The following is a 12,606-nucleotide window of genomic DNA, read 5'->3' on the forward strand; positions in this document are numbered from 1 at the left end:
CGGGGCATATCGTATCGAAATTTTGAACCTTGCTTCTGCATTGTCAGTTTTGTTCCTCTTCTGTTACTTAACAGGTTTTCAGGGTGATGTGGTGCCTCCCTTTCATGATTCTGAAGACATTCTTGTCCTGGGAAGTATAGACTTAGTAAGATAAACAAGGAACCAAACCACTTTTGCTATATGTTGGTGTATGTGGAATTGTGGAGTGAAAGGAAAAGGAGAATCTTTTACATAAGATGCCTAATAAGTGCTCTATGCAGAAAATTGACAGTCTCAACTATTTTTGGTATTCCATTGTAGAAGAGTTTGGTGTGCCTGGATTTCATTCACTTTTTCAATCACTGGAATAGTATCATTTTTTATTTTCCTCAGCTAAACAGTTGTATATGCTGTGTGTGGTTTCTCAACCCCTCTTATAGTTTAATATATTAACACAATCACGTTCATCAAAAATGAAGAAAGAAGTGAGAGGTAATTAAGGTTATGGGGGATTATCTTTCCTTCTCTATCATGTGATCACATCTTTTAATGTTTGTACCTTAAAAAATTGTTCAAGCTATGTTCCAAGAAGGCTGTGGGGATGGTGCTTTATGGCTTCTCATCCACAAGGAATTTGAGGAAGTATAGACTCATTCATATTTGGCTTGATTTTGTTTTTTTGTTTGGATAGATGGTATTTTTTTTTTAATTTCTTATTAGGCCTGATTATCTGTTTTGCTTTTCCATTAAGGATTGAAAAGTGCCTCCCTTGTGTAACTTCTTGTTGCACATTTTACCCATTATACCTTTTCCAAAGTGTGTGTGTACATAAATATATTCCCGTAATATTTTTGCATCCACTAAGAAAATATCAGAATGTAGGTGAATTCGTGAGTATTGCCTATTTTTTGAACTATGTCTAGGATATGTTTTGCCTACGTGAGTTTTTGTCTAGGATACGGAATTGTAAAATACACTTCTTCAATGTAGGATTGATTATAAATCTCGTCTTCCTTTTGATTTCTGTTGCTTTATACTTTGATCTTCAGATTACCTCTAGATCTAATCAGTATAATAGTATATTAAATATCACCACAATGTGGAAGTTCCAACAATATTAAACAATTGTTTGGCTCCAATCTTGTCTTAAACTACACCACTGGTCATAGAGAATTATTTTTTTTTTCCTTTTGAATTGATTATGACAAAATCAAACATACTCTATTTGCGATTAATGAGATCTATTGGTGTGATCCCATTATTGCAGATCACTGTTGATTCCATTTATGATCCCAAAGTAGGGCCAACTTTTGATTCCAAGTCACTAATCAAGGCTCTCACAGATTTGATTGGTGAATACATGAGCATGCTTTAAGTACCATTTCTGGTATCTGGGAGAAAAGTGAAGAAGAAATATGAAGTGGTGTCTCTCTAACCATGCCTTTTCACAGGGTCAATTTGGCTTGATTCTTTACAAGGTGCAGTTTTAAAACATAGAGTTTCAATATAACTGTAGATGCTGTTTATTTTATTACACTAAATTTTGCTAGGGTTTGATTGCAATTAGCAAAAGATGAAATATATTATTCCTGTTCAGTTTTTAGGTGTCACTGCACAAGATTAGATGAAATGTATGATTCCTGTTCAATTTTGCTAGGGTTTCATTGTATAATACTGCTTGTAAGTGCAATTGTTTGATTATCTACCCATTTGAGGTGATATGTAGGAGAAAATACAGTAATTTTATTTTGACTTGAATTCCATTGGTTGACTGCAACAATTTTCTCCATTAAATGCAGTTTTAGTGGATGCCTTAGCTAGAGGTGTTTCAATTTAGTAGCTTCAATCAAAAAGAAAAAAAAGGCCATTGTAGCCAGAATTCTTTGCAATATGATTATCCTTCAAGTCTCAACTCCATTAGAGATCAATCAATGATACCCTACCACCTCAAAAGCTCAAGGGGAGGGTTATTAGTGTATTCAGTGTATATGATATTTATGTTTCATATGCTGAGTCAGCAATCTGATTGTAGATTAGCACTGATAAAACAAATCTGATTACAACTTATAAAAAAAACAAGATCTGATTACAGATAAGCTCAAGTGGGTTTTTCAGTACAACTTGTGCATTTCTCAATTCAGCTATTGGGTAGTAGATGTTAGTTATCAATTAACAGTTTGGTGAAATTAAATTACAAAAATGCATTCTCAAGGGAACGCATAAATACCCTCATGAAATGAATTTCTATGGACACTTCTTGTCTTTTCATTAGAGGGTGTTTTCCTAGTAAGAATTTTTGGATGTCTCCCACATAGTATGCTGAGTACTTACCTTATGTGTAAATCTAAAAATATGAGAAACTTTGTATATCGATGAAAGGTATAAGCTCCTGTTGAAAGTTGCTACAAGGACTATGTATATTTAGATATGTTAAATGGATATAAAATGTAAGTTTTGCATAATACTTTTAACTTTCATACTTTCAATATGTTAATGTTTTTTGGTTGGTAACCATCCAAAGCATTTTAGTGATTATGGAAAAGGAATGGTATGTAGAAGAGTTGTGACTTTATTTCCCAACCCCACACATTTTGCTTAAAGTTTTTGTCAATATTGATTCTTAAATAGTTCTTAATGCTGAAAACTTTAATAATTGAATTAAAGGGGTCGTGTTAAAATGTGATTATTATTGCATTCATAGTTTTGAAGGTGCCAAGGTGAGGCTAGGCGATAGGGGAGCATCTTGTCGTCTAGTCACCCAAGCATATATCCTAGGGTGGTTCCCTAGGTTCCATAACCACATTTCCTTAATAATTATCCATAATTTTCATAAGAAAAGTATAACCTTCATGTTAAAGTATAGAAAATGAACACATTCATAAGAAAAAGAAAGAAAAGAAAATTCAAATCAATATGGGGGCTGAACCCCTATTTTGTTATAGGAAAAGAATAAGAAAATACAGCATTTAGCAATGTTTTGTTGATTAAACCCTAACAAATAAGAAAATAATAAAAGGAAATTAGTATATAAACACACAAACTAAATATTTTAGTTTAATAATGTTTATTTTATAATTATAATCTCAAAAATTAAGAATATAAAAGTATTTTATTACACAATGTACAAAACTACTTGGCGATTAGGCGAGGTGAGCCTCCAAGAGCGCCTTGTCGCCTAGGTGTTGCCTTGACAACTATGATTGCATTTTAGATATTATGCTGGATATGTAGTAGCAAGATTCTTGTGCCTTTGATGAGTTTGGCCCCTACGATCAATATGAGACTGTTTTACCATTAAGTGACATTATAATAGATGGCATGAAGGAGAAAGGCAACATAAAATCATTGAACTAATAAAGAAAATAAAAGAAAATGAAGACACATGGAAGAACAGCAAAGAAAAAGGGGATGAAAAGTGGAAAGAAACGATCTAAAACAAGGCACAATTCTAGCAGTATCTTTTTGCCTACCCATGTGTAATGATGAGTGAAGAACAAACCTGATTAACTGAGGGCTGAGGGCTTTGCCTAGTAAAATAGAATGCTACTATGTATAGGAAAATGGGGGGGGGGGGGGGGGGGGGGGAGACTGGTAAATATAACTACATAATGCCAACATTTCCTTTCATGATTGAACTCCTAGTCATTCAATTACATTGAAACCATAATCATGGAAATTTCTCCATCAATGTTTTCTTTTCTTTCGTCCATTGGGCTGAAATATTTAGGAACATGAAAAGAAATAGGAGATAAAGAACATTTGGAATTTTCAAATAGATTCATCTTCAAGGTTTGAATTTGAGTCACCTACAAGTGAGACCTGTTTCTCATTTGTTGTTTTGGCACTAAACGAGGGAGAAAATGGACCTCAACACTTTCATCACTTAACATAGAGCTCCTTTTGTGGCACTCAAAAGTTTGTTGAACTCTATATCAAACATGGAATATAGGATGGAAGATGGAGTCAAATGAAACACATTCATTTGTGTCTCTGCCACATGGCATATTATGATTAGGCAATGTGCTTTAGGGATGGTGTGCTAGGGTAGAATCTTTAATCTAATATATATTGCTTAAGTTATGTTTTGGTCATTTTACAAATTGATTAATAAATGCCTAGTGTTCCTTAAAATAAATTTGAAGTAGCTATTTGTGTATTAATTGTACCTTGTTTCTAGTCAGTCCCATAGTGAAATAAGTATTCCCTGTGTATGTGTGTTACTTGCATGCTTCTTGTCATTGGTTAGAATTTGATTGAAGTGCCAAGAGTCTGAAGGTTGTGACTTGTGGCAATATACATCGGTATGCAAATTCTTAAGCTTAATGTTAGGCTTCTTAGTTTTTATATTTTCAAGATACTTAAGTTATGTTTTGATAATCAACTGGTACAATTTGGAAGTTTTTTTTCAAGGTAAAACAAGCAATTATCTCATGAGTTGTAGCGCCATTTATTATGTGCATGCTATGTGAGCTCTGTTTATGGTTAAACACTTGATTGAGGACACTCTTGGTGCCAGTAAGGTAAATTAAGTAGCTTGTGAGCTGATGGTTTATCATACTGGAAATATAGATTCATACTTGAAAATTTGAACCTGAATTTTAGATGCTCTTCTTGCAAAGATAAATTTAATTTGATGATTGCACTTATGCATTAATTGTGGAGTGTAAAATATACCAAAAAAGATTGACATGTTTATCTGCTATGTCTGCCAATTTCCTTCATGTGTGCTAGATGTGATGAAATATGAGCATGGGTAGCACAACTTTATGGGAAGATTTCAGTGCAAGAAAGGCTCTGTGTCTCGTATCTTTCCAAGCAGTGATCCTGAAACGACATACCTGAGTTGTGAGTGTCAATATCAATCAAACAGAATAGGCTCAAGATAACCTGTTTTCTTATCTCCTATCTTATTATTACATTGCCCTATATTCAAATAAGTGTTGTATCTATTCTTTTATATAAGCCTGGAGTCTGTACACACTTGTTTTAGGTTATCCTGTGATATGAAATCATCTCAGAAAAGTTCCTTCAAAGGGAAAATTAGTGATGAAAAAAATAAAAAGTTATTCCCACTTTGTGCTGCGTTTGTTTTCTCATCACTGGAAAATAGTAAGAAGATTTTTCAATGTAAAATTTCGGTTATATTTCTTCCGCTTTTACGATCAAAACCTTCTTCTTTTTACCCCGTTTACATGGAAAGTTGGAAACAAAGGCAGACTTGGTCAGCATTTAGCTCTCTGGAACTGGTGATGGTGATTTGTTTAAACAAAATTCCTATACATATTCTAAGATAAGAGGTCCTCACAAATTATGACTACAATGAATTTTAGAAATGGCCATGACACCCTCCATCAATGTAAGGCTTTTATGAGCAGAGTATTTTCTTACCATTTTAAAGAATCTAACTTGGCTCCTTTTTTATAATCTAAAGAATCAGACTTTGTCACCACCATTCCCAATCAAACCTAGCTTTGTCCATAAGCTGTAAATCTTCGTATCCATATGGAGATGAAGCTACGAATAAGCTATAGCTGCTATGCTAAACGCGGCCTTGGTGGGAAAAATTGTGACGTTATTACTACACAAAACTGCGGCCGAAGATAATAGGATAAAGGAGGCCATGTTGAACTCGGGTCTGAAGGCCAATTCCAGTGACCGGACAAGAAGCGAAGGGAGCAGTCATGTCCAAGTGAAAGCCAGTAGGCTACACAAGCTATTCTCACTTGACAGGGATCATCTGAGAGTGAGAAGAAATGTGATAAAAGCCTGGCAACTGCAAACCAAACGGACCTTTAAAATTCTCCATCACATGGTTTAATGGCAAAATCGTGAGAAAGCAGATGGAGCAACAATGGGTGGGGAGGAGGGGGGTCCATGTATCCCATAAACCAGAGGGATGCACCGATTGGCTAGGAGGACCTCCGACCTCCGACCTCCGGTTCAAGCAAGGTAAAGCTGCACTGCAAATGGTACCCATTTGTCCGAATTTGAATTCAAATCAGATATGGTTCAGCCGAATTGAGTTGGGCCTGTTTATAATTGGATTGAGTATATGAAGGGAGGAGCGTTACATGAGCTTTTTAGGAGTTGAGCAAAGAAGCCCTGGATGCTTCTGATTTCATCCTAACTTAGGTTAAAATCGTTAGGTTAGTCACTATGATTGATGGGGCGTATTTAGGCTCCACACAAGGAGTCCGCGTTCTGTGAACCCGTGGGTTCATTGGACGCGTGAACCCGCCAATGAGAGACGACGTGGTGCAAAAACAGGCTAACGTTAACAGGCAGATGATTTGTTAATTGGAGTGTGCGGTTGAACTGGCACAAAATGACAAAATCTAAGTTAAAATCCCTCTGTCTCAGTTCGAAACTTCGAACCTTGCCTCCATCGGCACATTGCATAAGGGTGCTATCCCATATTCGCTATTGATCCAAAAAGTAGCCTATGTTGTTCATCTAGAGTTGGGCAGTGCAATCAGAAAATCACATTTAAGTCAACAGTTACACAGACAATCCAGGAAATCAGCAGACTGATATCAGTCTATCCTCCCTCTCATAGTTTCTGTATTAGATCATAAAAATTCAAGTAACCTTAACATTGAATCTGTAACAACATCAATAGTTTTCCAGTAATTTCTAGTAAATATCTAGAGTCAAATACCCTTCTCAGAGAGTGGTCTCTAAATTTTTTCCTCTTCGTTTTGATAATAAATTGAATCCAAGAACCAATAGGAACTCCTTTATATTAGAAACTTTAGCAAGTCCAGAACCTGCGTATAGTTTTCTTCTGTGTTTTAGTTGAATTTAAGCACAGTCAAACATCACGTGGCCGCCGGTGTAAGCTGAGGTTCAGGTCACCTTCGATCTGTTCAAAACAGAAAACTAGGAACACCTTTGGAAGAGGAGGAAGAAGAGGAGGAGGATGCCAGACAATGTACCGGCACCGGAGTCTCGCTGCCAATGGATGATGGCGATGGCCGGTGTGTTGTGCTCGCTGATGTATTGGAGTAAGAGGGTTCGGCGGAGGAGAAAAGAGAAAATGAGAGGCAGGGTTGAAAGTTGAAACCAAGACTGGAAGGGGTTTCAATTTAGATTTTGTCGTTTTGTGTCTGTTCAACCGCACACTCCAATTAACGGCCACCTGTCCGTTAACGTAAACCTGTTTTTCAGAGACGACGTGATCGTCTCTCATTGGCGGGTTCACAGAACACGGACTCCTCCTACACATGGAACTGGAATAGAGATTGGAGGCTTCAGTTCCTGTGTATGAATATAAAAAGATTCCAATGGATGGTTTGCGATTTGCGTACATGATCTCTGCAATCATAAATCAATGAGGGCATCGCCAAAAAAAAGAAAATCAATGAGGGCATCACACTAATTTCATTAAATCCGTTCAAAGCTAGATTACTGTTTTGTTGCCGAGGATTCAGAAGCAAAAGTTGCTGTAGACTGTGTAGACCCAGATTCCGGCTCAAACCATATACACCCTTCTCGCCACCCTGATCAACAGTTCTCTTGCAGACAAATTATTATTATTATTATTTTTTTTTGCAACTATATATGTGCTGATGATAAATAAAGCTTAGTAACCATGCTTGATTGACCACCACTTGACTTCCTAAATCTCTTAGGCCCTGTTTAGTTTGTGGGAATAGGGATTTGGAATTGGAGTCAGAATGGATTATTTTGATTCCAACTGTTTGGTATTTTAGTTGAATGGAATTAGAATTCTATTTTCATTCCTGCTGAAATGACATTCCATAAATCCCATTCCTACTGATTCTAATTTCTATTTTCATTTCTGTCTGAACCAGACTATGGAAATAGACTACTCCGATTCCAATTTTGATGCCAAAGAATTTCGGTTCCGATTTCAATTTTGATTCCAAAAAAATTCGATTTCGGTTCTGATCATGAATAAGATTTACGCAAGTGCGCCCGAGAAACAATTATGGCTTCCGCTCGCCAGTGGCAATGTATCTGTGAGGCCATATTCATCCTCGGTGTTTGGGCTCATCCAGCTGCCTCCCGCCTGCTCCAAGAGACACCCATGTCAATGTCCGTGTGGCATGATCATGAATAATGGATGCTTTGCTATGGCCGTGTGTACAGCAATGCTATTGAGAAAGGAGAAGCGTTTCAAGATATTCAAAGGCAATGTCGAATTTATCGAGTCCTTCAACAGCATCGGCCATTCCTACGAGTTAAGTCTCAACAAGTTTGCAGATTTAAGTAACGAACAATTCACATCTTCTCGCAATGGATACAAGAAATCCACCAAATCAAGGCCATCGGCTGCAAGATCATTCGCCTACAAAAACTTTGACTGACGTGCAATCTAGCATTGACTGGAGAAACTAAAGGAGCTGTTACCTCTGTTAAGGACCAAGGTGACTGTGATAAGTAACTAAATACTATTTTCTAGAGGTGTATCTGTTGTTTTTGGAAGCAGTGGAATGTTACCACTTACCAATTACCAAACTCCGTACCTGATATACTTTTCAGAGCAAGAACTAGTTGATTGTGACAATAAAAACGAAGGACGTGAAAGTGGCTTCATGGACAACGCTTTCAAATTCATCTTACAGAATGAGGGTTTCACAACTGAAGCTAACTACCATTACAAGGGGGCTGATGACTACTGTCACACTGACAAGGAAGCAATCTCTATGGCCAAAATCAATGGTTTCTGTTGCCATTGGTGCCGATGGGCAGGTTTTCCATTTCTACTCAAGCGGAGTCTTCAGTGGAGAGTGTGGCACAGTCCCAAATCATGTTGTTAGTTTGTTACTGTAATTGGTTATGGGACAAGTGATGATGGGATCAAGTATTGGCTTATCAAGAATTCCTGGGGTCCTGACTGGGGTGGGGGTGGATTCATGAGAATGCAGCGGGATGTTGACTATAAAGGTCATTGTGGTAATGCTACCAAACCCTCCTATCCAACTGCATAAAACATTAACAACCTATGGATGTTTGTCTTGAGCAACTCAGCCACTCCAGCTAGTTTTTGGTTAAGAAAGAACTGTACAGAATCAATCCTCTAGCAATGAAAATGCATGGCTATTGGCAACTAGTATTTGTAATGTAACTTTACAGTGTGAGGGTGATATATATGGTAGTGATGCATGCTTTAAAGTTTCAACTCACTCCATGAGCATCATTTTCTTTTTCATCTTTACTTTGACAGTTTAAGTAGGACTAAAGCCTGTTATGGAGATTGTCAAACAGGAAAAAGGTAATGAACCATCTCTAGGTTAGGCTTTCGTCAAATGACCCTCCAACCTATGAGATAACTGGGTCTCTTTTTACTTCCTACTCTATTTTGTTTCAAGCTGGATTTAAGATACCAGCCCTTTCCTTTGGTAAAGGCTTAAATTTTTGGGCAGTTTTATAGGAAAATAAAGGCCCAACAGATGATTTGGTCTTGCCAGTTCCTTCTGGTTTAAGGCTAAAATCCAAACAGGCTGCAGCTCTAATGTCAAGTTCCATGTAAAAGATGAAGCATTGGACACAGTTAAGGCTGAAAGTTGAAGTTTTCGAAATGAACAGGGCACCAAGTTATAAATCACAAGAGAATAGCATGTAAAGGATTTATCACTTTCATTATGTCTCTTCCAGCTAGAAGACATGCTTACCATATCTCATTTCATAAGGTTGCTTGTTTACACAGGAAGCCTCTAATACATCCATAGATTTACCAGCTTTAAAGGGTGATAAGCATTATGCCCAGATATGGTTACAATCTCTTAGACAGATAATTGGTTTCATTATGGAACCAACAATTTAGAACAATCCACAAATGCTAAGCCAAATGAAGCTCCGTATATGGAAAACTGATTGTAGTGGTCAGTAAAACTGCTTCTGTTATCCATGTACATGATAGAACAAGACATCCATGGACACAAATTATAAAAACATATAGCTGATAACACTTAACAGTATCTAGAGGTGTGTAATTATTTAAGATGCAGCATATCATTTTTAAGAATCGTATAATGTCTAAACTTCAACTTTATTCTCAAGAAAAAAGATTGACTTGATTTGCTTGTTTTGGCAAAAGATCCTGAAAACAGTAAATACTAGTAAGAAGGAAAACATACACACACACACACACAATGAATGGGGATGTGAGAAAAAGTAAAATTGATTAGAGACAAAAAAAATCTCCCTTGATGAAATAGCAATTACATTTGTCAGATAACAGTTTAACACTGAACCAAATTTTCACCAATGACTAGTGCAGATATATCCTATATACCTGCTGAAAGTAATTCGTTTTTAATCATGATGGATCAAGCCCGCTTCCCACTATTTGGGTTAGACTTTGGGCAGAGAACCTTCCGTCCCTTGGCACGCCTACGCTTCAACACAGCTCTCCCACTAGTGGTTCTCATTCGCCTTCTGAAACCATGAGTCCTAGCCAGTGACTTTCTGGACCTGTTCCTCTTGGTCTGGCACAGAGCAGCCTTCCCTGCCCTCACCACTAGACCTCTACCGTTCTCTCTTCTCACCACATTGTTAAATCTCAAATCAACCCCCAATGACAGACCTGCAAACCATGAATAGGTAAAAACGAAAAGCACTATTTTGTGTTATACATCTCATTTTCCATTTTCCTTTATTTCAATGGTGGATTACATATGCTAAGTTACACCATGTTCCCCAATCCACAATATATAGATTCTGAGGTATCACATAGCCCAGATACATGAACAGCTACAGAGTAACATTACAGTCTAGTGAAGAGGGCAGAAAATTTAACAATGTGTGCAGGTAGATTTCTGCAAAATGCATGTAATGCAGCTCTTCTAATTGTAAGAACGGGATCCCACTCATTTGCTAATCTTTTTCAAAATTTACCTAGAGATCTTATTGGACCGGATAGCATTAAAATGTTACAGTCCCAAATTCTAATACAAAGCAATGATAATCCCTATTCCCTACTACAGTACTACGCTACGTAGCTACCCACTAAAGAAATCAAGTTTAATTAATAAAGAAGAACCCACGAATCGGAATCATTACATATGCAACTGCTGAGTTCTGAGCTCAATCTGGATAAATAGAAAGAAACCTAGTTCCCTTTACGCCCAAATATCGTAAAAGAAATTAAGAATCTAAAATTCTTATACAATACAATGAATCACTACTTCATTGCCTACTAAAATAAGAAAATTTAGTTAAAAGAAAATAATTCATGATAGATAACCATTAGACATGACAAGTTGCAAGCTCAATCTGGGTTTTCCCTTTAAAAGGGGATTTAATCGATAGATATTATAATGGGTTACCTGCGAATGAAGAAGGGAGAGAGAGTGATGTTGAAGGAACGAAAGAGCAGTGAAGAAGGCCAGAAGTAGTTTTGGAGTTCACCAAGTTCAGAGATGCAAAGCTTCTCTTTGTGCCCGTAAGGAAAGTGAGAGAAGCTGAAGGACTGCAATTACTGATTCTCGCGCTTGACAGAGATACTAACGATATCGAAGTCATTCTTCCTCCTTTGCTCACTGTCTCCTCAATTCCTTTGGTGTGTCCCTCCTTTGCTTATCGCCTTATCTAGATTTCTACAACAAAACGACTCTCTCTCTCTCTCTCTCTCTCCTTTCGTTTTGGGCCTAATCCGCCTGAGACTCTGGGCTAGGGGATACAGAACTGAACACATGGTTTCGAACTGGGCCCCCATGTCTTATCCCTTCTTATATATTCTTTTTTATTTTGATGGTACCCTGAACCCATGTAGATTGTCACATTGCATTATCCTTTTGGGTCAATCACAAAATGAAAATGAAAACCGAGAGCTGTGACAAATTTTGAAGCCTGAGGTTTTGTGTCTTGTGGGCCAAAGGCCCAAAGCCCAGTTATGGATGGGCCAGGATCAGTTCACTTCCCGCCAATTATGGTTGAGACAAAATTTGAAAGTATTGTTGGCTAAAATTGAATTAAGCCCCCTTAAACCTTGATGACCACATAACATTCCTCTCATACCAATTGTTACCACATTCACACTAGAGCCAATTAAACCCCTCCCGGCCTCCCCCTTTCTGGAATTCGGATTAGATGAACGCGATGACTGTTCAGCAGGCTGTGGAACCAATGATGAGATTTTACGTTAGTAATTAATTCATGAGCCCCACTGTGAATGGTATGGGCCCCTTCATTTAAATACTGGCATGAAACCTTATTATTGATTCCACAGCCTGCTGAACAACCATTGCGTTCAGCCAAACCTTGTTCCCCTTTCTGACCCATTTTTGTGGTTTGAGCCAACACTCCCCTTGTGAGTTATACATCTTTCATTTTCTTACTTGGGGGTCATGGGCTTGGTTAGTCTATTATTCTTCAAACAGTGCTGGCTCGTTGTTTGCCTGTATTTAGCTGGGGGTAAGTTGGTCAACACATAAATTGACCACGATACCCACATTGGTTTGCCGCTATATTGGATTTCAAAGCAACCAAAGATATATTGAATTGCAAGGTGGATAAACAACTTACCCGCACGTTAATAAGCACTCTCCCTCCCACTGCTCTCTTTACCCAAATAACTTATAACATATAAGAATTCTGGAATGTCACTTATCCAGATAAGTTTTATTTAGGAAACATTTGCCTGGATAAATATACTTACTC

At 37.5% G+C, this 12,606-nt stretch overlaps 2 protein-coding genes and 1 pseudogene across 4 annotated transcripts in view; 2 read left to right on the plus strand and 1 right to left on the minus strand.

The window, feature by feature from the left end:
* MEE18 (maternal effect embryo arrest 18) overlaps positions 1-5,075 on the plus strand; it is a 65,038-nt gene extending 59,963 nt beyond the window's left edge. For all 3 annotated transcript variants that reach the window (XM_088896530.1, XM_019200217.2, XM_019200216.2), the window contains 2 exons: positions 1,247-1,457; positions 4,711-5,075. In XM_088896530.1, coding sequence (XP_088752656.1) covers positions 1,247-1,354 — 108 coding nt within the window. In that variant the 3' untranslated portion in view covers positions 1,355-1,457; positions 4,711-5,075. The remainder of the gene's footprint in view (positions 1-1,246; positions 1,458-4,710) is intronic.
* A 3,324-nt stretch (positions 5,076-8,399) lies between these two features.
* LOC148802974 (senescence-specific cysteine protease SAG39 pseudogene) lies at positions 8,400-9,047 on the plus strand (annotated as a pseudogene).
* Positions 9,048-10,129: 1,082 nt separating this feature from the next.
* Positions 10,130-11,596, minus strand: LOC104612132 (Ribosomal protein L34). The gene is made up of 2 exons (XM_010279448.3): positions 11,274-11,596; positions 10,130-10,531 (listed from the first exon to the last, which is right to left on the minus strand). The coding sequence occupies exons 1-2, from the start codon at positions 11,467-11,469 to the stop codon at positions 10,275-10,277; spliced, it is 453 nt and encodes a 150-aa protein (XP_010277750.1). The 5' UTR covers positions 11,470-11,596; the 3' UTR covers positions 10,130-10,274.
* Positions 11,597-12,606: the final 1,010 nt, after the last annotated feature.

This window comes from Nelumbo nucifera, chromosome 1 (assembly GCF_055504915.1).
Source record: "Nelumbo nucifera cultivar China Antique chromosome 1, China Antique-T2T, whole genome shotgun sequence".
NCBI lineage: Eukaryota > Viridiplantae > Streptophyta > Magnoliopsida > Proteales > Nelumbonaceae > Nelumbo > Nelumbo nucifera.

What these genes read in the sequence shown, in the direction of transcription:
- LOC104612132 (XM_010279448.3), bottom strand. Translation starts at nt 11,469, where the DNA reads ATGACTTCGATATCGTTAGTATCTCTGTCAAGCGCGAGAATCAGTAAT. An exon ending in TCTCCCTTCTTCATTCGCAG is followed by an intron (nt 10,532 to 11,273) that starts GTAACCCATTAT and finishes CATGGTTTGCAG; the next exon opens with GTCTGTCATTGGGGGTTGAT.